The sequence below is a fragment of the Lipophrys pholis genome (assembly GCF_963383615.2).
Source record: "Lipophrys pholis genome assembly, chromosome: 22".
NCBI lineage: Eukaryota > Metazoa > Chordata > Actinopteri > Blenniiformes > Blenniidae > Lipophrys > Lipophrys pholis.
In genome coordinates this window covers 17,584,105-17,604,250 of record NC_137644.1, presented here as the reverse complement: position 1 = coordinate 17,604,250, position 20,146 = coordinate 17,584,105, and the positions used below count along the sequence as shown (strand labels likewise).

Genomic DNA, 20,146 nt, shown 5'->3' with positions numbered 1-20,146 from the left:
ACCTGTCAGAGCTAAAGCTGCTTTGCCGATAATAAATAGATAGAAATCCGAGCTTCGCTTTATGTTGGGCTACTGACTTCCCGTAAAACAGAGTGATAATAATGGCCTGAGAATCCAGTCCGGCAAAAATGGTTCTCTTTCATATGTCTGTGTGTCTGACATTTCAATTCAAGATAAGCAGGTGAAGCCTTTTTTTTTTTTTTTTCCCGGAAAGAAAAGTATAAGTTTACTCCTCCCCTGATAATGTCAGTTCAGTTGAACTTCCTGAATCTTTATCTGTCATTTAATGACTTGCCGGTATCTGACCAAACCAAACAAAGACCACGGAAGGACACTAAAGATGACAGCCGCGATATCGTTGGTGAACTTATGTGAACCCCTGTATTCTCAGGACATAAATGACTTTGAATCGGAGCCTTATAAATATGAATCACCATTTCAGGAAGGAATGGTTTCTTCAGCTTTATTAACTTTGGCGCGGCCAAGTCCGGTTCATGTGTTTCTTGAATATATTTGTATGTATGGAACAGTTTAAGTGTTGCCACTCGAGGTATCCAGCTGTACTGTGTAAAATGTTGTAATTATTGTTGGCATCAAAGCTGTCCTCAAAATTCTATTCATCAGAGCTGCACCGTTTGGAGAAATTACGAAGCAATAACTTACAGTAAGCTATTCATCCATCAACCCATCTTCTGTATCCACCTTATGCAAGTTTGCGATGGTGGAAATAACAGATCCCAGCTCTCTTTTAGGGGCGAAAAGCAAAGTTCAGCCTGGACAAACTGACACTTCATTACAGGGCTTACACAGGGACACACACACACACACACACACACACACACACACACACACACACACACACACACACACACACACACACACACACACACACACACACACACACACACGCACACACACTTGAAAGTACTCTTGAAAGCACAGGTAGATCATGCAAACGCCACAATGCATGTTAAAGTGCAAACCGCTACGCCACATTTTGCACGGCCCTAATGCACCGAATCGACGCTCCGGCACAAAATGCAAGTTGGATTATCTTATTTATTCCAAGCTCACTCACCAAAGTAATCACTTGTCCCTGCACATTGTGTACTAATGATTCTATTGGATGATCCAAAGTGTTCAGCATCGCTGCAGCTGAGGAAGGATCTGAAACATCCTCGACTATTGTGTCACAAAATGTTCTCCAATTTTTTATTTATTCTTTTTATTCAGCTCATTAAATTTCTCACTTGATGAGAAGGACTTTTGTCTGCTGGAACAAAGCGTAACAGAATTCTAGCATTAACTTCTTACAGAAAGATTACATATTTGAAAAAGAGGAGATGTGAAAGGATGGTACGTTGTGAATAGCACTGATGAATGTGCACCTGCTGAACACTGTAGAACATCATGATTATTTAACTGTCTGTTAAGGACTGGTGTATCCTAATGAAAATTATAGTTTAGCAATCCAGTTAAGGGCAATAATTGCTGTTATCTATATGCTATGCAGTTTTGTAGTGAATGCATACCATCATCAGAGATTGTGTGTTTCTTATGTGCATCTTTATGGGTTTTTTTCCTTCTTCCTCTTCAGGCAGGCCAATCTCAACGAGGCGGCAGAAAGGCAGTACGAGCGCGCAGCCAGCCTCAGACCAGATGTAAGTACACGGCCTGTTCGCACTTAGCATGGAAAACGCGCACTGTAAATTCAATTTACAACATACTACGTATTACCCATCATTGTGACATTATGTTTTAGTACTGTTGTTGCTGGCAAACAGCGATGCAGCTGACTGTAAAATGGAAACTGCATTCAGTTCGAGGCTTGTGTGAACCGGTGCCTCGATGTGCTTATCCAAACACAGAAACCCCAAAGAAAAAATGAACTCGCTGCTGTCAGACGCCGAAGTCACACACTCAGCTTCGGAGTAGATTCTTGATCATCACAGAGCCTTGAGGCATATCATGTCTCTCGATGTCAGCACATGCGGTGGAGGGACTCGGGCGCTATTATATCCTGTTTCTGAAATGTGTGCATCAGTCACTTCAAAGGGAAAGAGTGCACGGTTCAGTCTCGGAGAGGTAATTTAGAGTCACAGAAACCCCTGGAAGGAGCTTCCTGCAGTCATTTGTTATGTGGGTCTGCTTTGTGACTTATGTTTGGTCCTGCGAGGGGGTTGGAGCTTCTTCTTCATGTGTCTTTAGCCCATTTCGCAACCTTTCGTCTGACTAACCCCGACAGCTGTGTCAGCTGAACCCAACTGCATCCAATCAAACTCCACATATTAAAGCCAAACTTTCTATTTTTTTCTAAACTGATAATGAAATAATACCATTGAAAATCTGGGGGGGGACGGGTTATATATATCAAGGCTGTGATATTTTATACAATTAGGTCAGTATTTCTTGGAAGCTAATGGATCTGCAACTACTTTTCTTAATGCTCTAACTACATTTTTTTTTTTTTTTTTTTTTTACACTTGCTTTGCTGTTTCAGCCAATTATCTATCAAACTCATGTATAAAAGTAATAACAACCATTTGAGAAATACCCATACATGCTGAACAATGCAAGTATTTTTTTTTATTTAGCTTTCATACTAGCATTCACACACTTGCTCACACCTTGTCCTTGTACTACCTGGCCAATAAAAAAAAACCACTAACCCCTCGGCAACTGGTACAGGCTGGTGATCACTGCCTTACGAGATGTGGCCCTTTTGACATAACTGTCTGTCTGTTTATATCCTGTGAAAACCTTAAAAGCTCTGTAAAACCAGAGGAGCGACGAATAGCGGTTGTCCATTATGAGTTTGGAACCCGCCTGTTTATATTGTACCCTCTAAAAACATAAGTTACCTCAAAGTCGCAGTCATTATAAATCAGTCTGAAAGCCTTCATGTGCACTTTTCAACACGCTGAGGGCTCCTCTTGTCATTTGTCTGAAGTAAAGTGCCTCTCGTCTTTGACATTTGTCTCCGCGCCCATCTGCTTAGTGAATGACAGTTGCTCAAATATCTGCCTAATCCAATAGCTCTAAGGTCATGAAAGATTCAGTGTCGCGTCTACGTGCCGAGGAAGACAATGGATGTGTGCTTCCATAGAGGTTTTTCACATTGAGATGCTTTATTTATTCATTCAGATAAAAACCTTTCTTCAACTCCAGTCCTGAACAAAAAAGGCATTGTTTACCGACGGTAACAAGGATCCAGTATGTGTCATTTGTTCCATGCAAATAAAAAATGATTATACTTGAGCTCATGAGGTAATTTTTCAGCGTTTATAGTCATAATCCGAAAGATTTAAATTCTGGAAAACCTGGAGATATTTTGGCAACGGCGAGTGTGGTTTAATGCGACGGTAAACACCTTCTGAGCCACAGATTTGTCCAAAATACACCACAAAACAACAGAATAATACTGACAATAGCACGCTTGTGCAGCTTTGTAAGGATTTGCTTCTTTCAAATGAATTACCAACACTCGAGCTGGTTTTATATGCACAGGGATCGCTCACCAAGGTGTAATGACAAAGGAACTCATATTTATTTGGCTCACAATGCCTTACTTTCCAATTAAATTTTCAACACAGCTTTGAAGAGGTTTCCATTATAAAAACAAGGGAACTCAAAAGGTTGGCAACATCCCATATCAACTTTAGTTGCTGTGAAAAAAAAAAAGAAAACACTCCAATTACTGTGTTTTATTATTTTTATGATCAGGTTCTCCTTGAAATACTCCGGCTCTACAAGTGCTCCTGCATCAGATGGTGAAAACAAGCGTCGTGCTGAAGTGTGGAATGTAAACGAGTCCAAAATCAGTTGCGGAGAAGAGGCAAACAGTGGTGTTTGGGCGAGAGAGAAATCTGTGAATTTGTTGCCAAGTTGCTAACCATATGTCATGCAGCGAGGACGCGGGGCTGGGAACGGCGCCAGGTCCGGGGGATGAGGTGCAGACGACTTTGAGGATGAGAGCTGGGTGTGTTTGTTAGTTATGGCTTGCCACGACGTGGATTTTATACAATCCTGCAACTGGTACACCAGTCAGAGCCAGATGGCTTCACTTTGCAATTTCAAAACATGGCATTTCATTATATAGAAATCCCAAAACATAGCTCTGAGAACAGTTCTTAATAATTTCTTTAAAAATAATGACTTCCGCACTCAAATCTGCAGCTTCTTTTTTTTGTTTTCTGTATCACTATGAAAAGACACACTTCTCTCTTTGCCTTGCTTGCAGTAAGAATGCATGTAGGTCGCTATGATTCTCACCTCTATTTTTAAGACGCCTCGATTTCACATATCCTAAAACTTATGTTCTCTTTCGTGCTAAAGTGACAAATATATTTGAATATATAGAAGTGCAGAGTGCTTGAACAACACCCAATGTATTAGAACAGGCAGATAAATATAAGAAAACCTGCAGTTAAAGGATAAAATGGGATAGAAGGGTAACAAAGAATTGAGATGGGGATTGGAAAAGCCATCAGTTCTTTACAGTTTGGTTTGATAGATGTTTGATAGATGTGATCATTTATCAGACATATACTGTGATTTTCATAGAATTAAACAAATGAAGGATCCAAATATGTCAGTAACAAGAAGCATGAGAACAGTCTATAAATTAAACTGACTGGGCTATTAAGAGCAGGAAACTGACAGAATATACACGGATAGATGGACGGATGGACGGATGGACGGATGGATGGATGGATGGATGAAAACTAAGTGCGATGTTGATAAATTGAAATAAGCTTCAGTTAAAAAAAAAGGGTGTAAAACTTAAAAAAAGACATTATAAATCAGATTTACTAAGTAGTGCAAAAACAGTTGTGCATTTCATTTCCTATGGATGCAAACAGCTATTTAAAATAATATTATATCATGTGAAAACCAATGATAGGTCTGCTTCTCATCCAGAACATTATTACAAAGCACTTGTGGAATGACAGTTATGAAGGGAGGTGGAGCAATGTGGTTTAAGTTTCATTCTTCCACACTTCAAACCCCCTGTAAAGAAAAAAAAAACCTGTTACCTTAAGGCTTAATCCAAATCCACAATCAACTCTGAAGCTTCCTATAATATGGATCCCACATACACGGCTTTGTCAAATGTAAACTGAGAATGACAGCTTCAAAATAGTTCCCCGACACACGTTCAAGGTCAACCCAGTTGTCACAAGTACAGTACAGTAATCCTGTGACACTCTGACACCTCACATGTCACAGTACTTTTTTTTTTTGTTGTTGTTGTTATCATCCTGTTTTTTCTGTTCCGCAGTATCCAGCTGCTCTGATGAACCTCGGTGCCATCCTCCACTTGAATGGGAAACTTCCCGAAGCGGAGGCCAACTACCTGCGAGCGCTGCACCTCAAACCCGACGACGCCATCACCCAGTCCAACCTGCGCAAGCTGTGGAACATCATGGGGAGGCAGGGACTCAGGACTAAACTCGGGATGCAGAATGGCGACGTTTGAACTGAGACAGTCGCATGCGCCGCTCCCTCGTCGATGTTGTAGCATCGTTCTTGCAGGAGAAAGAGCCGAAGGCTGGAATCTCTCCTCACTTTGCTGATTTGGTCTGTGATGCTCGTGAAAGACATTCCGCGACTTGGCATGTTTGGGATTGAATTCCTGCCTGACGGTGCGTCACCACTAGTGCTCCAACTTGGACTTTATGTCGGCTAACAGGCAAAATGTCTTCTTTTATATGAGATTGCAACATGCTCCGTGAGTCTCACTTCAGCACCCCAACATTTGGTTTATTTAGAGCCGATGTAGCAAAGGTCGATAATAATTCCACCGGATTGTGTGAGTGCCAATGAGTTAATGGTTATCATATTGGTTTTCATTATACCAGCTGGTTTGACTTAAAAGAGCCAGTCCACATCCACAGTTCCACATCACTACCGCTTAATGGTTGTATAAAGACTTTTGTGGCTCCAGAGGGAGCAGCCGATTATCTTGGGGGGGGGGGTTCTTGTGTTAAAAAGAGTTGAGTTTACCACACCTCTGTGGCATCTCTGTTTTCGCCCTGCACAAAACCAAATATAGTTAAGTTGTAGTGTCGACAATGTCGGCAGCAGATTTTGAAAAGAAAGGACCTTCGCTCCCCCACCCCCACCCCCATCTCAGGGTGGTGTCCCGGACACAATCCAGTCATTGCATAACAATAGAAGCATGCGAGTGCATTGACATCTTCCGGCACCACCCGGTAACACAGTGGTCATTAGCACCCGGTGCATTCTGAATGATTGTGACTGTGAAATCACAAACGGCTCACGAGAAATGTTCCCCAGCGGTGCCAAAGCTTGAATCGAGTCTCTACGCCTCTCGCGCCAAGCAAGAACTGTTACTACTCATTTGTTGTGTCCTTCGTGTCAAATGAAGATTTTCTTTTTTTTTTCATTTCATGTGAATGAACTTAATTTATTAAATTTTCTTTTTTTTTTTTTTAATGTGGAAAATGCCAACACTGTGCTGTTTCACCGTCACATCAGCCCACCCGTTTCTTGTTCCTCCAGATAGACAGGCTACAGTAGGCAACAGGAATGTTCCGATAAAGTGGTTGGGTTTTTTTTTTTTATATATGTGTATTCTATTTGTTTTTCTCTCTGCTCAGGGACATCAGATTGTGATTCCTGTCACAGAAGAAGTATGTGACACAGAGAGAGCTTCTTAAAATGATGTTAGGTGTTATTTTTTATGACGTGATATTTGGTTAAATTATAGAAAATGTGTAGCTGGAAAGGTGTTGTGTTTTGTAAAAGAAAAGGAAATGTTCTTTTTTTCCATAATAAAACATGATCTTCGCTCTCAGTTCAGTTGATGTCCAAGAAGAATGTCACCGACACGCACACTACTCATCCATCCTTCTTCTACACTTTTCGTTTTTTAAATAAGTTCGAGCCGATCCCAGCTACGAATAAATATTACTTGGCTGTGATCCAGTGGCTTTATGCACCTTTTACTACAAATCCTACCGTTTCCTGTTTAAGTGGGGCTGAGGAAACCTTTCTTTAAATGTCCCTCATGACTTGTCATTTCTGTAGTCAGAAATACTGACTCTCAACGCTTTTGAAGACACTGGAAAAAATTCTGTAATACCAAATAACATGAGCATTCACACACAGAAAATAAATGTGTGTGTGTGTTTTTATATTCTTTGAAATACACTAATTTATGCCTGGAACACGCGAATACTTCACTTCTTGTGCGATTCAACATTAACATAACTGGAACACTTCTTGGAAACAAATAAATTAATTGAAGGGGGAAAAAAAAAAAAAAAGTACAGTCGGCCACACAAACAAGTAATTTACAATTAATGCCTGAGCAAATACTAAACAAAAGCTCGGTGTCGTCGCCGAGAGACAAAAAGAATCAGCCGCCAGCAGGCACCAGACTGTCACTCAGAGGCAGATCTGCAGGAGACTAATCAAACTCCAACTGGAAGTGTCACTCAAACAATGAACCGCCTGCATGAATGTTGTCCTACAGAGTTGTGTTACTGCCGCTCGGAGCCACGGCGACATCAAAAGGTGTCAAATCTCATTGTTGGGAATCGGTCGTCATAAATAACAACTGAAAGTGAGAAAAGAATTGTTCGACATTCGAGAGGAGAAAGCTCTGCACAGAGGCAATTACCATTAATCACAGATGGGGTTTTTTTGTGGTTCCCTTAAAATATCAGTTCAATCAATCAATTTTTATTTGTAGAGCACCTTGCGTGCAGGTTATTAGGATTCTAGGTGCTGAAGGCGACGTTCTGACAAACTGAATGAAATTGATGAGGGATATTCCAAAAGTGATTCACGATTTTCTCATCACAGGACTTTGCAAACGTCTCACTCAGATTTTTAACACGTCGGTAGAGCTTGGTATTTTTAAATGCACAGGGGAAAGGGGGGGGGGGGGGGGGTGGCGCAAACAGCCAACAAAGCCGTGGCGTTACAACACAGAAAAAAGAAACCACGTAGAAATCACGGGGACCCAACCAAACACAGATGAACCGGCAAACAAGACACACACAAGGAAAGCCCATTATATAGCACAGCCACCAGGTGCACACAATCACACTCAGGCGCAGGTGAAAGACATCAGGGAACTGCAATCAGACAGGAGGAGGTGAAGCCAAGGCGCCTGAAACAAAAGGCAGGCTTTTCAAAATAACACAAGAACGCTAAACATGAACTACAACAGTCCGTGTAGCTTAAGATCTCCATTCAGCAGCTTCTGCATTTCTTCTGACTTCTACTTATATATATATCTAAATTGTTTTAGGAGAGACACTGTGTTCAAATGGACTAGAAATCTACATTGTTTTGGATTAACTGTTGCACATTTAGGATGTCTCCATTGGCAGACATTTGGAAAAATGTGCAGTTTTATCTGGCGAGTATCGTCCAAAGGTCTTAGATTAAGAGTCGTGGCAAAATCGTTCCAATGTTGATACTGCAACTACTGGACTACATTCGAATTATGGCGTCTTAATGTGACATGCACAAAATACAAAGTCAGTCTGATTCTATGAGGAAATTGTCATTAACGGAAATATTTCTTGACATTTTTGTGTCTTAGTGTGTTGTTGCAGCCTAGTGAGGTACCGGGTTCTCAAGACAATTGACAAATCGGAATCAAAGAACGCGGGATTGGTTTGCCGGCTGTGCGTCGTTTTATCAAAAGCAATTCAAGAGAAAATTGATTTCTCCCCCAGTCATGTTAGCTCATCTTTGTTCCATCGGTAAAAGAGGACAGTACCAGTGTGTCTCTTCTCAGGAACACACACACACACACACACACACACACACACACACACACACACACACACACACACACACACACACACACACACACACACACACACACACACACACACACACACACACACACACACACACACACACACACACACTAATTAGGGTTGGTCTCACCACAACATGTTGATATCATCTGATCAAGCAGACATCAAAGACCTCATAATCACATGCCAGACTCGCAGCGCACCACTAAATATTTAAGAAGATATCAAACTAGACTCACTTATTGACTTGCAGGAACTCGCAGCCCCAGTTTGAGAATTCTTAAAGTCTGCACAAAGACTGGGCATAAATCGGCGAGGACACATTTTGTTATATAATCACAACAGAATGAAGGAAGTGCCTATTTATGCAAAGAAGGAAACTGGGTTTGAAACGCCATCTGCCAGAATGAATCTGCCCATCTTACCCACAGGACCAATTAAATTCATCTCAAATATTTTCTTGCGAGTTGCCGGCCGTCCCTGCAAACACCTCCGCTAAATCAACACGCAGTCACGAATACATCTGGCGTACCGTCCTTTAGAAGAATGAAAAGAAATCATTTTAGAAAATCCTTTTTTTTTTTTTTTTTTTTTTTTTAAACGTGCGTGATTCCGCCATTGTGAAGTTTTGTTCTGTCACTTTTTATAAAGATTCTTCCACTAAACACAGAAATGAAAAGGTACCATCCATTTTTTCGAGCAGACAAGCTGACCTTGCTGCTTTATTACATTTTCTGTGAATGAAGGCATTCTGTGAATATACTTTACTCTCATTGACCAATTACAACTGAGTGAAGTTGAAAACTGTTTGTACACTATGACTTGATCCATCAACTGAAACAAATGGACGTGGAGGCTGAAATAAAGATGAAGTTGAACTTCAGTCCTGTGTATCTGTCAAAAAACATAGTCTAATCAGGAAGGCCTTATGGTCGTATAATGATTATCGATTTCCCCTCACAATGACTACATCACTGGTTTAAGTACACTTTCTGTATGGAGATTGCATGTTCTTACTGTGCAGGCATGTTTTATTCCCCCCACAGTCCAGAAACATGGAGGTTACTGTAAATTGTCCACGGGAGAGAAAGTGAGTGTGTGAATAGTCTGCCGTGACGCCATCATCCTGAATCAGATAAAGCAGTACAAAAGATGGATGAGGCTCCGAGGGCTGTATTTGGACAAAGTATGTAATGGAAAATCCATTACATACTTTGTCCAAAAGAAAAGAAAAACCTACTGTATATATTCCATTATGGAATCAGTTTTTTTTTTTTTCGTACATTGTGTGTCAAAAAGTTGAATGAAATTCTCCTCAGTATCCCCGCTATTGAAGGATTGTAACTCTCTCTATCTAACGTGCAAATGTACCAATATATTGCTTCAACCTGCAGCTTTTTCTGGAGCTGCTCCCTCGGTTCATGAAAGAGTTTCTTTTGGGAGCATTCAGGTGATACACATATAACTTCCTCCAAATAACTCATGTAACATCAGCTGAACTTAATGAGTCTTAAGCGATGATAGGAGAACTGCTTTGGGTTCATTGTTAAAATGGGCCTGTGCGGGCTCTAATAAAAGCTAAGATACTATTACAAGTCACTGTTTTCTTAAGACTAATGAAGTAACTACACATTTCAAACAAGAAACTAGTTACTGTTAATGGATACCCCCCCCCCCCCCCCCCCCCCCCCCAGATTTCCCTTTTGGAAATATTATGAGCTGCTATCTCGCTCTGAAATTGCAAAAATAATTGCGTGCCATTAGAAACAGTTACCAGCAGAAACCAGCAAATGATCAACACCAGCCAAAGCTGAGAAGTCTTGTCTTTGTCTACTGCGCCCTCTGCTGATAATTTTGGGGAAATGCAGCTCAGTGTTTCTTCCTTCGGATCGTTTGAAATGACACTGCAACAGAAACACTTGAAGTACAACAAAGATATCATTCATTTCACAGAGGTTACTAATGGCAAGTATTTGGGGTGTGATCAGAAAGCACAACAACCACAGGAACCTCCAGAAGAGAGTGGCAGGTTTTCAGACCTTTTTTCATGACATTTGCATTTTGTATAATCGACCTGCAGACAACACCCTATCGTCTCTGCTGTTATATTACTGTGATATACCTTCTTATCAGTAGGACTAAACTGTCATAACTCACATGTGTGCTTTTTATACTCTGACAAAACAAAAAAGGAGCTTTACTATCAGAGTCGAAGAAAGAGGTTTTGAGTGATCAGGACATAATCATGATAAAATGGGTTGCAACATACATGCTGTAGTGTATATTCAACCTGTGTGTACATGGGGTTTTTTCCCCCAGTATCCCCTATTGTCCGAAAACGTGCATTTGAGGTTCATAAGTGTCTCTACGTGTGTGTGGCTGTCTGTCTGTGTTTGCAGTGTGATGAACCTGTCCAGAGTGTACTCTGCCTTCACACATATTAAGCTGCTTTAGCACCCAGCAACCATGAAATGATAATACTGTATAAAAATTTAAAAAAAACATGGATGAATGGAGTTTGTGGAGATGAATGTATTATGTGCAGGATTTTATGAATAACTTCAGTGAGATTGTAGTTTTGTAGTTTATGAGACTACTTTTTGTTTGTCTGTTGGTCATTTAAAGTGGAATGTAGACATTAAAGAATCAGTAAGTCAAAATTAAGTGAAGCCACTGTTATAGATCGGGTGGAAATATTGAGTCACTGTTGAAACCATCTATCTTGGCGAGTTTAGCTTGATTTTCTGTAATTGTGTAATCACCAGAAACCCCAGCCTCCAGTCTCTGTTGTGAGAATAATAGAAATCAATGGACAGGCCTAATATCTACTTTTGATGGTATGATCTCAAAACCATCACATGTCAGAGCTGACATCACAGATGTGAAAAGGCTTGATTAAGATTAAACACATGCCGACATGTCACTTCTAAAGAAATATTTATTTGTAGGCAATCTTGTTAAAACCTAGTATATAATTCGGGAGCTTACATCTGATACTGAATCAGATACTCTGGATATATCTGATTGGGATCAAATATAACAAATATTGTCGGATCACTGAGATTATCCACACAGCTGTCGTGTTCATTTTCAAGACCTTGATCAGGCTTGCGGAGGCTACATCGGCCCTCAATGGATTCTCCAACTATGACCCGAGCCAAAATGATAGATTGGCAGATTCCACCTTCCTGGTTATAGGTGATGCCCCCACTGTAATTACGTGCGTATGCAGCATATTTGGCAAAATATATTCCTGCAAAAGGAAAAAGATCAAAGGAAATATCAATACATAAATTACATAACATGGCATTCCATCCATCTATAATATACTTATTTACCAGAAATAACTGCACAAACAACAATAACTTACCTCTCCCATATACGCAGCCGTCTTCAGTTAAACGCAAATCAAAGTTGTACTTGCAAATGGCCTCAATCTTTTTCACGTCGGTCCCATGAAAGAGTCTTCGCTCTTGAATGTCTCTGACTTTGTGAATCCTCCTCAACTGTTTCCTTTTCCTTGGAGGGAAAAATCAGTGCAAAACAAATAGTTCAGAAGAGAAGAGGAATCGGGGAAAATGAAGAGAGGCCCACGAACACAACTTCTTACCTGCAATAGAATTCCCAGAGGTCCAGATTCTGTATCCTGCTGATTGACACAATGGTGTTGGCCAACAGCCCCTCATTCTCCACATGATGTGCCACAGTTTTAAACTCCTCAGTGAGTCTTTTGAGGGGGATTAACTTTAAAACACAACAGAATGGCATATTATTAAAAAGAATTCATGAGAAGATATTATGACCGTGACAAAATACAAACTTTCTGTAATATATTTGGTAATATCTACATTTCTTCATTTTCTTTACCCTAATTAATAATCATAAATTGAACAAAATCATAATTAAATAGTGGACATCTGATATATTCATTTAACAAGATTAAAAGAAAATGCACTATACACATTAAGCGATGAGAAATCCCCCTATAAACATAATACTTCTTATAAGGTATATTTAAGGTATTTTGAATAAATAACTAATTAAATAAATAAATCTTCCTTTCAGTTATCCTAATCCATGGCCTATAAATAAACGCTTTCTTTCTGGCATTTGTTGCTCAAAAATAGTTTCATTCCATATATTCCACCCATACTGTTGTTTGTGTAAAAGCTCTGCCCAAATAAAACACGTCTAAACATGTTGATCTGAAAATATATCTTCATTTCATCAGAGCCTAAGATGACTAAACTATGTCAAATAAAGACATTTTAGTGCAAAAAAAGAGACGTAAATTATAAAATTCTGCTGATTTTATGCAGTTTTTGATGATTATGCGTCTCCCTAAAATCTGTTTTCTAATGAATGATGGCTTCCTGTCATTTTAAAGTTTAAAGCACAACATTATCCAAAACTGTAGGTACTGCAACAACCCTAAAATCAATCGATTTTCTCAGATGAACAGTATTTTTGTTTTAATCAACTTTACCTGATATGGAAGTGTAGGATCAACTGACTCCCACAAATCTGGAGCAGCAATGGAACAGGAACAACTGGGAGGAAACAAATTGCAGTTTCACTTTCACTTGACCAGAAACTAAACCTATGTGTGTTTCATAAGTACAACCTGTAATATGAGTACACGGTTGGTATGACAATGCGTGCTTTGGCTCATGGATTTCACCTTCTCTCTATGTTGAAGTGTCGTTTGATCTTTCTCGCCTTTCCAGTGGTGTCTTTTAGGGACATTGCTGCATGGAAGCAAAACTCACTTTAATCAAGTTTATGTTTATAAGAGGAGTAAAATCAAATTAAATTAAAATTAAATCTCAAATACCACTAAAATCCACACGACTGATGCCACTGGATGAAGTGATGGTTGCAGTCCCCCTTCGGTTTCTCGAGTAGTATTGCTCCAAAACCTGACTACTAAATGGATTATCCGTGTCGTCCTGCAATGTAAAGATCAAGCGTTAAGAAAGTTATACTTTGGAGTTGATCAGCTCTATCGATCAACTGACATGACCTGAATTAAAAAATTGTGATTACCTCAAACCGGTGCCACTGTCCACAGTCTCCCAGATAATACCACACCCATTGGTTTTCTGTTGTATCCATGTACTCCACTTCATCAGTACCCCACATTGTCTTGGGAAATAGAAGCCAAATGAGTGATATAAAGAACTTGATATAGACGGATGAAACTCACCTCTGTCTGGCTGATTTGGTTGTGATTCTTCTGCCTCATCAGCTGATATTTTTAGTTACAGGCACACCCTCTGACGTAGGTTTCCGTTTCTCACTAACGTGACTGAACAACTGACATGCAAATAAACCTGTTTGCCATTCGTCAATATCTACCTGTGGTAGGTACACACAAGAAGATATGTAATGTGTTTCTGATGATTTTATTTGTTTCTCTCTCTCACACACACACACACGCACGCACGCACGCACGCACGCACGCACGCACGCACACACACACACACGTAGTTGTAGAAAATCCACATCATGAATCCAGTATTTCAACGCTCACAACTCAAAGGACACACAGTCGTACAAAGAACTCAACTGGAAACAAGGAAGCGATGTTACATTATGCCGTTTATGTCATGACAGTACTACACATGTGCTGGCTACATTCATTTTTTTTTTTTTTTTCATTTATTTATTTTTTTTTACACCAGGTGCAACGAGCCCACCTAATTCCAGGAAGTGACCAGATACTGACGTCACACGTCCATGACAGGATGCTAAGAACATGGTTGTTTGTTTTTTTTCTTTTGGTTTGAAATGAATTTGTTACAAAATTCAAGCTCAGTCATTGTCAAAACCGTCATTTGACTGAAGTCAGAAAAGTTACACGGAAAACATATTGCTCGGGAACGACAAGTGAGCACAACATCACCGCTTTATGTCAGTATGACACAATTACAAAGCCTTTCATGGAAAGGGGCAAAGGTCCATGGCTAATAAAAAAAAAAGATGTGGAGGTAGAAGCATTTCATGATGCCTATAGGTAAATGGTACAAAATACACGCAGACTGTGACGGGTCAAAAAGGAGAACACGTTTTTGGTTCTGTAAATACATCGATGTTTGGCACTGTGGATGTGGGGAAAAGAGGAAGCCAATGGCAGGACATCACCTATACTCTACAAGCTGCAAGTGCCACGCTTATTTTTAAACAGTTGACACATATTGAACGAGCAAGCACAGGTCTGTAATCTGTTTTATTTTTTGGGGGGGAGGGGGGGATGCAAAATCGACACAAAGACTGATCCACCGTCAGCATTTTAAACCTTCAGTGTGTCACAAACTCTCAAGGTCAAGTCTGAATAATAAACTGTACAGAGTACAAACTGTGTACGGCAGAAACTCAATGTTAGGAAATATATTTGTCTAGTTTCCAGTCAATATGGAGTACCATGTAAATGTGCTGGGATAGCTACAATACTGATGATGCTTTTGGATATACATTAATGTACTTCCTACAGAGCCAATCAGAAGTTTTCTTTGTTTTGGATGAATTGCTTTTTTTTTTCCAAACACATCAAATACTCTTTGTTCACTTACCTTACAAAATGTTATTTTTTTTTCGTTTGAAAATTGTTCCGCAATTTGAAAATATTGAGACAGGAACCTTGACATCTATACTTTGGAACATTGTGAGTTTTTGCATCGTTACACAAGGTCTTCATTTTCTTGCTTCTCAGGTTTCTCCAAAAGGCACTTTAGATGATCCGCGCTCCGGTTTTAGGCCGACTGAAGTTCAAATCTTCATCTGGTAATGCATTGAATGTTTCCGCGTTGAAGATCCAGTCTCTTCTTGGGGAAAAAAAAAATTGTGGCATCAGTAGAACTCGATCAGATACTCGGGGTAAATCTGATTGCTGTCAAAGATGACGTAGATCTTCGGATTGGCCATGTCGTCAACACAACTGTCATAAAAGTTGGTGAAGCTGGCGTCCTTGGAGGGCGGCCTGCTGTACATCGGATGGCCGACGGTGTATTCTCCGACAAGCACTCTGGCGAGGAACATGGTCTTATAATGTGGCTCGCTCGCAAATATTGGCGGTGCGAGCCCGTGTCTCTGCAGCGTGTTGTTGTGTTTCCCTGTGGTGTGACAGAATTTGCTGGAGTATTTGGCGTCCCGAGCAAAGTAGCTCCCTGCAGCAAGGTAAAAAATACAAAAAAAACAAAAGCGAATGTTGAAATCAGAGAGAGGAGCTTCAGCGGGCTCTTCTGATAAACACAAAAGGGTCTACCTTTGCCATAGATGTCGCCGTGACTTCCCGTCAGCCGCCAGTCAAAGTTAAATGTACATATAGCTTGTATATTGCTGTGCCCGGTGCCGTGAAACAGCATCCGCTCCTCAATATCCAAAGTGCGCTTGACTTTTCGCAACTGTGTTTTTTTCCTTTGAGGAAAATCATATAAAAGGCAACACAACCATCAGCACTAATCACCACTGATCGTTTTTCACTATATTTGAAAGCTGCATCAAAAGTAATACAACAAAACTGATTAGAATGTATTCTTATCATGAGTGATCGTATTCATATTGGATATTTCTCCTCGTGATTGCCTGCTTGGAGGTAGAAGAAGGAAAACTTGAATAGATGTGCCAGAAACTACTTTCATAGCAAAGCCAAAGGGAAAGTGCCTCAACATTAAATATTTTGTTGAGATTTATTTGTTTAAATTGCCTAAAAATATTGAGTTTTGTATCAACGTCTAAAAGAGAGGTATTCAGGAGGTGGAGCCAAGAGGCTGAAGCAGGAAGTGACGTGTGGAGGAGAAAATGTTTGGTGGAATTTTTCCTCATTAGAAAGTTGTGTGGTTGTTTTTTTTTTAATCAATAAAACACCTTCAGTAAATATGGCCTTTAACCTTGTAGCTTTCTTCCGCTGGTGTGTTTTGCCCTCCTGAGCCTCTACAGTGTTTGGTGAAGACGTTATATAAACAAGCATACTTGTGCGATAAACTGCAGCCAGGTTTATATGATGCAAAATAAGATGCAATCAAATGAGTCAAATAAAATTGTAGCCAGATCAGTCACATCAAACTATTTATATATTTTTTTACAGGTATTTGTTTACCTGCAGAAGAATTCCCACAAATCCAGATTCTGAATCCTCTGGATGGATTTGATTGGATGATCCATTGTCCGTTCGTAGAGGCGGGCCACTTCTTTAAACTCATATGTGTCTCGCACGAGCTGGATGAGCTGCATGAACATGAGGGGGAAAAAAAAAAAAAAGGAAAAGTAATGGTGAGCAACAGTTAACCTCCATCAAAATTCAGAATGTGTTTGTTATGTAATTCATTCACGCAACGTTTATGCCCACAGTTACACAGGATACTACTTTGATCTTAATTTTATAACATTGAATACGAGCTGGTTGTGTTTCGTCTTATTTCTCATATTAATAGTAAATCAACTTACTTTTAGATTCAAGCCAACTTAGATATCAAACCACAATTTTCAATCAATCAATTAATAAGCAGAGTTGGAAAGGTCATATTCATTATTCTCCTGCCTCTTAGATTTTCTCTAGAAATAAACTTAATGAAGGTTGTCATTCCAACTAATAAATTCCTAAAATTACCTACCCCTCCTGAATGAGTCTTACCTCAAGGCTATTTAAGAGTAACAAAGACTAATTTTTCAGTGCTTTGGGACAAGAAAGACGTGTGCGTTCCTGTCGTAAGCTTAGTTATACACACCTGATACGGCTCGTCTGTATTGATCCGCTCCCAGTGACAGGGGACAGGCAAAGCAAGATTATCACAAATAAACCTGAAGGAGACAGAGCAGTGGTCAGCAGGTTATTTTACTGCATGACTTCGGGTTTGCTTTCTGCACATACAACTAACTAAAATGACAAAAGAGAAGGATTCGTGTTCTGCTACCTTATAAAACAGGATAAACGTTTACCTGAAGCCAGTTGCAGAGTGGAGGGAGCGCTTGATTGGCCGCTGCTTCCCCGTGGTTACATTTATCTGTCGCATAACTGGGTTGACATGGACACGAAAACCCTTGAGAAACGTTTTGAAGACGAGGAAACCTTTCACTATTACCTAAATATATAGTTAGTTATCGTACCTGAGAAGTCGAGCCTGTATGTGTACTTGGCCGTGTAAAATTCCATCACGCCCCGCTGGTTCCTGCTGTAGCACTGCTCAATCTGAGCGCTGGTCACAGAGCAGGCTGCACTGGGATCGATCTGTCAAAGACGTTGAAATAAGGTAAAATAGTGATTAATAGTGAACAGACGGATGGTTAAAGAGCAAATGCATTGACAGCCACACACAGTCTTCTCTTACGGGCTCGCTATCATAAGGTTTTTCTCCTTCAAAAGTAAAAACAATATAAAATATTTGAGAAACATGTGAAGTAGATATTTTGATGTTTGAGATTTGTTTCCTACATTTAAAAAAAAACCCCAACATTTATCTGACCAGGCTTGTAAGTAATAAATTAAAGCAACAATCAATCCTTGAAGCAAACAGGATTCCTTTATTTTCTTCCATTGGTTGTTATTCACATCATTTTTGGATTTTAATTATTCGTTTGTTAAATGAAGGTGAATTGAAAGGATTGTACACGTGAACTGACTAAACCACTGAATGAAAATGTTTCATTTTTTCCCACATTATTAATTATGACCAACTAAAAATTTATATTTTAAAATATTAAACAAAATACACGACACTTTAAAGAACAATAACAAACACATTACTGCGCTTTGCATCTTTGATTTGACAAACTTTTTGAACATGTAATGCACACATTGTGAAATTGGAGTGTGTGTCATGTCAATTCTGGATGACTCATTTGGATGATTGTCTCTTTTTTGTTTGTTCTGTCCCTTCCTCCTGTTTCTTTTTTACTTACATGTACAGGAATAAATACATTAATAACTATAGCTTTGAAATACGGAAAGAATGTGTGATCAGATGCACTGTGATACTGAATAAGTATTTTGAACACAATAAATTGTCAATCTTTAGTACTCCAGATAGAATGCAGTGCATGAAATGTTATATTTTCCCTTTAAATTCCGAAATGTTGTTATTTGAATCAGTTTTGCACTTTCTCTAGCAGTTCACTTATTTTAATTCGGTCACACAGGTGAGAAAACATTACATGAACCCCAAGTTTTGACTTTTATTCTGAAGAGTCATTCAGAAGTGTCCCATAAAGTGACAAACAGACATGTCTCAGGTTGTCTTGTCTGCAACTTAAACCTGCAGAATCCTGGTCCACAAACTCCACAAAACTGGAGCAATCAGCTGGCGGAGCAGCATAAAGTGTAGTGTTGTACGTGAAACGGTAAACTACCTCGAACATGTGCCAGACTCCGCACTCGGCCAGGTAGAACCAGCACCAGTTGGGTTCTGAAGTGTCCATCACCTCTATCTCCGCCGACTCCTCCTCTGACGACCTGATGGCTAACATCGCTAAATCTGAAATCAGTGCGAGCAAAGACACGTCTGAGGGGAACCGACACAGAGCTTTTCACTTTCACGCCACCGCTGAGCGTTAGTGAGACGTTTTAACGGGCGGTCTTGAAGGCATTTTGTGTACATAAATAAATAAATAGATTAAGGAAACAAAATAAAAAAGCTCGGGCTAGCTGTCATTAACAGCTGCCGCACCCGACTCTTCTCAGACCTCTGGGTGTCTTACCGGGTTTCAGCCGCTCTCGAACTGCCTCTGTCGCCTTATCGGGATACAAAATCTCCATCCGTGACGGGTAAAGCTCCGAAAAAGTCACAGGGTCGGTTTGAGTTTGGATGATTAACGCTAAAATCCATTTTCTTCGTCCTGTGCGTTGTTTACTTTTGTTTCCTGGTTCGTCATCATTCATACGTCACTGCGTCAAAGTGATGCAACGCCCCCTGCACGTGAGGCTCTAACCCGGAGTTTGTCCCGGCAGGTACATAAAACCCCGAGTTTGTCCTAGCGTGTACATAAAGCATGTAAATATGATTTTATTATTTTTATTATAATTTTATTATTATTCAGATATTTTCTGTTGACGAAAGAACAGTTACAACTCCTAGTTTGTTTCAATTAGTTTCTCAAAATGGTGAAGGACAACGTACCTGCCTTATTTACATGTTAAATATGAATGAGACATATATGATATGTTTGTAATTTTTCATACATATCATTAGTATTTCATACACTGAAAACAAAACAGTTAAACTCTAAAACTCATCTAACAGAAAGACAACAGAAACTGCTAAAATAGGGTAGAAAAACAGTATACAGTACGTTGTGTGTGTGTGTGTGTGTGTGTGTGTGTGTGTGTGTGTGTGTGTGTGTGTGTGTGT

At 39.8% G+C, this 20,146-nt stretch overlaps 3 protein-coding genes across 3 annotated transcripts in view; 1 reads left to right on the top strand and 2 right to left on the bottom strand.

Annotated features, from left to right (window-relative positions):
• Positions 1–6,824, top strand: part of LOC308126939 (protein O-mannosyl-transferase TMTC2-like) — a gene marked incomplete at its 5' end in the record, with an annotated part of 60,539 nt that extends 53,715 nt beyond the window's left edge. The window contains 2 exons of the mRNA XM_080491644.1: positions 1,598–1,661; positions 5,282–6,824. Coding sequence (XP_080347770.1) covers positions 1,598–1,661; positions 5,282–5,479 — 262 coding nt within the window. The 3' untranslated portion in view covers positions 5,480–6,824. The remainder of the gene's footprint in view (positions 1–1,597; positions 1,662–5,281) is intronic.
• A 3,907-nt stretch (positions 6,825–10,731) lies between these two features.
• Positions 10,732–14,027, bottom strand: LOC308126940 (protein mono-ADP-ribosyltransferase PARP11-like). Its single transcript, XM_080491645.1, has 8 exons — positions 14,011–14,027; positions 13,851–13,949; positions 13,639–13,753; positions 13,486–13,552; positions 13,291–13,354; positions 12,415–12,548; positions 12,175–12,323; positions 10,732–12,057 (listed from the first exon to the last, which is right to left on the bottom strand). The coding sequence occupies exons 2-8, from the start codon at positions 13,944–13,946 to the stop codon at positions 11,789–11,791; spliced, it is 894 nt and encodes a 297-aa protein (XP_080347771.1). The 5' UTR covers positions 13,947–13,949; positions 14,011–14,027; the 3' UTR covers positions 10,732–11,788.
• A 164-nt stretch (positions 14,028–14,191) lies between these two features.
• Positions 14,192–19,679, bottom strand: LOC308127139 (protein mono-ADP-ribosyltransferase PARP11-like). The gene is made up of 8 exons (XM_080491950.1): positions 19,497–19,679; positions 19,149–19,273; positions 17,910–18,030; positions 17,742–17,817; positions 17,531–17,603; positions 16,903–17,030; positions 16,069–16,220; positions 14,192–15,970 (listed from the first exon to the last, which is right to left on the bottom strand). Exons 1-8 carry the CDS (start codon positions 19,675–19,677, stop codon positions 15,654–15,656), a joined length of 1,173 nt encoding a protein of 390 aa, XP_080348076.1. The 5' UTR covers positions 19,678–19,679; the 3' UTR covers positions 14,192–15,653.
• Between the last annotated feature and the right edge of the window lie 467 nt (positions 19,680–20,146).

Excerpts from the sequence above, each read along its gene's own strand:
- LOC308126940 (XM_080491645.1), bottom strand. The coding sequence starts at position 13,946 with ATGTGGGGTACTGATGAAGTGGAGTACATGGATACAACAGAAAACCAA. Across the intron at positions 13,355-13,485 it reads CACTTCAACATAGAGAGAAG|TTGTTCCTGTTCCATTGCTG; the intron begins GTGAAATCCATG and ends GTTTCCTCCCAG. Across the intron at positions 12,058-12,174 it reads CGGCTGCGTATATGGGAGAG|GAATATATTTTGCCAAATAT; the intron begins GTAAGTTATTGT and ends TTCCTTTTGCAG.
- LOC308127139 (XM_080491950.1), bottom strand. The coding sequence starts at position 19,677 with ATGAATGATGACGAACCAGGAAACAAAAGTAAACAACGCACAGGACGA. Across the intron at positions 19,274-19,496 it reads TCGAGAGCGGCTGAAACCCG|ATTTAGCGATGTTAGCCATC; the intron begins GTAAGACACCCA and ends CACTGATTTCAG. Across the intron at positions 16,221-16,902 it reads TTGTGGGAATTCTTCTGCAG|GAAAAAAACACAGTTGCGAA; the intron begins GTAAACAAATAC and ends TTTTCCTCAAAG.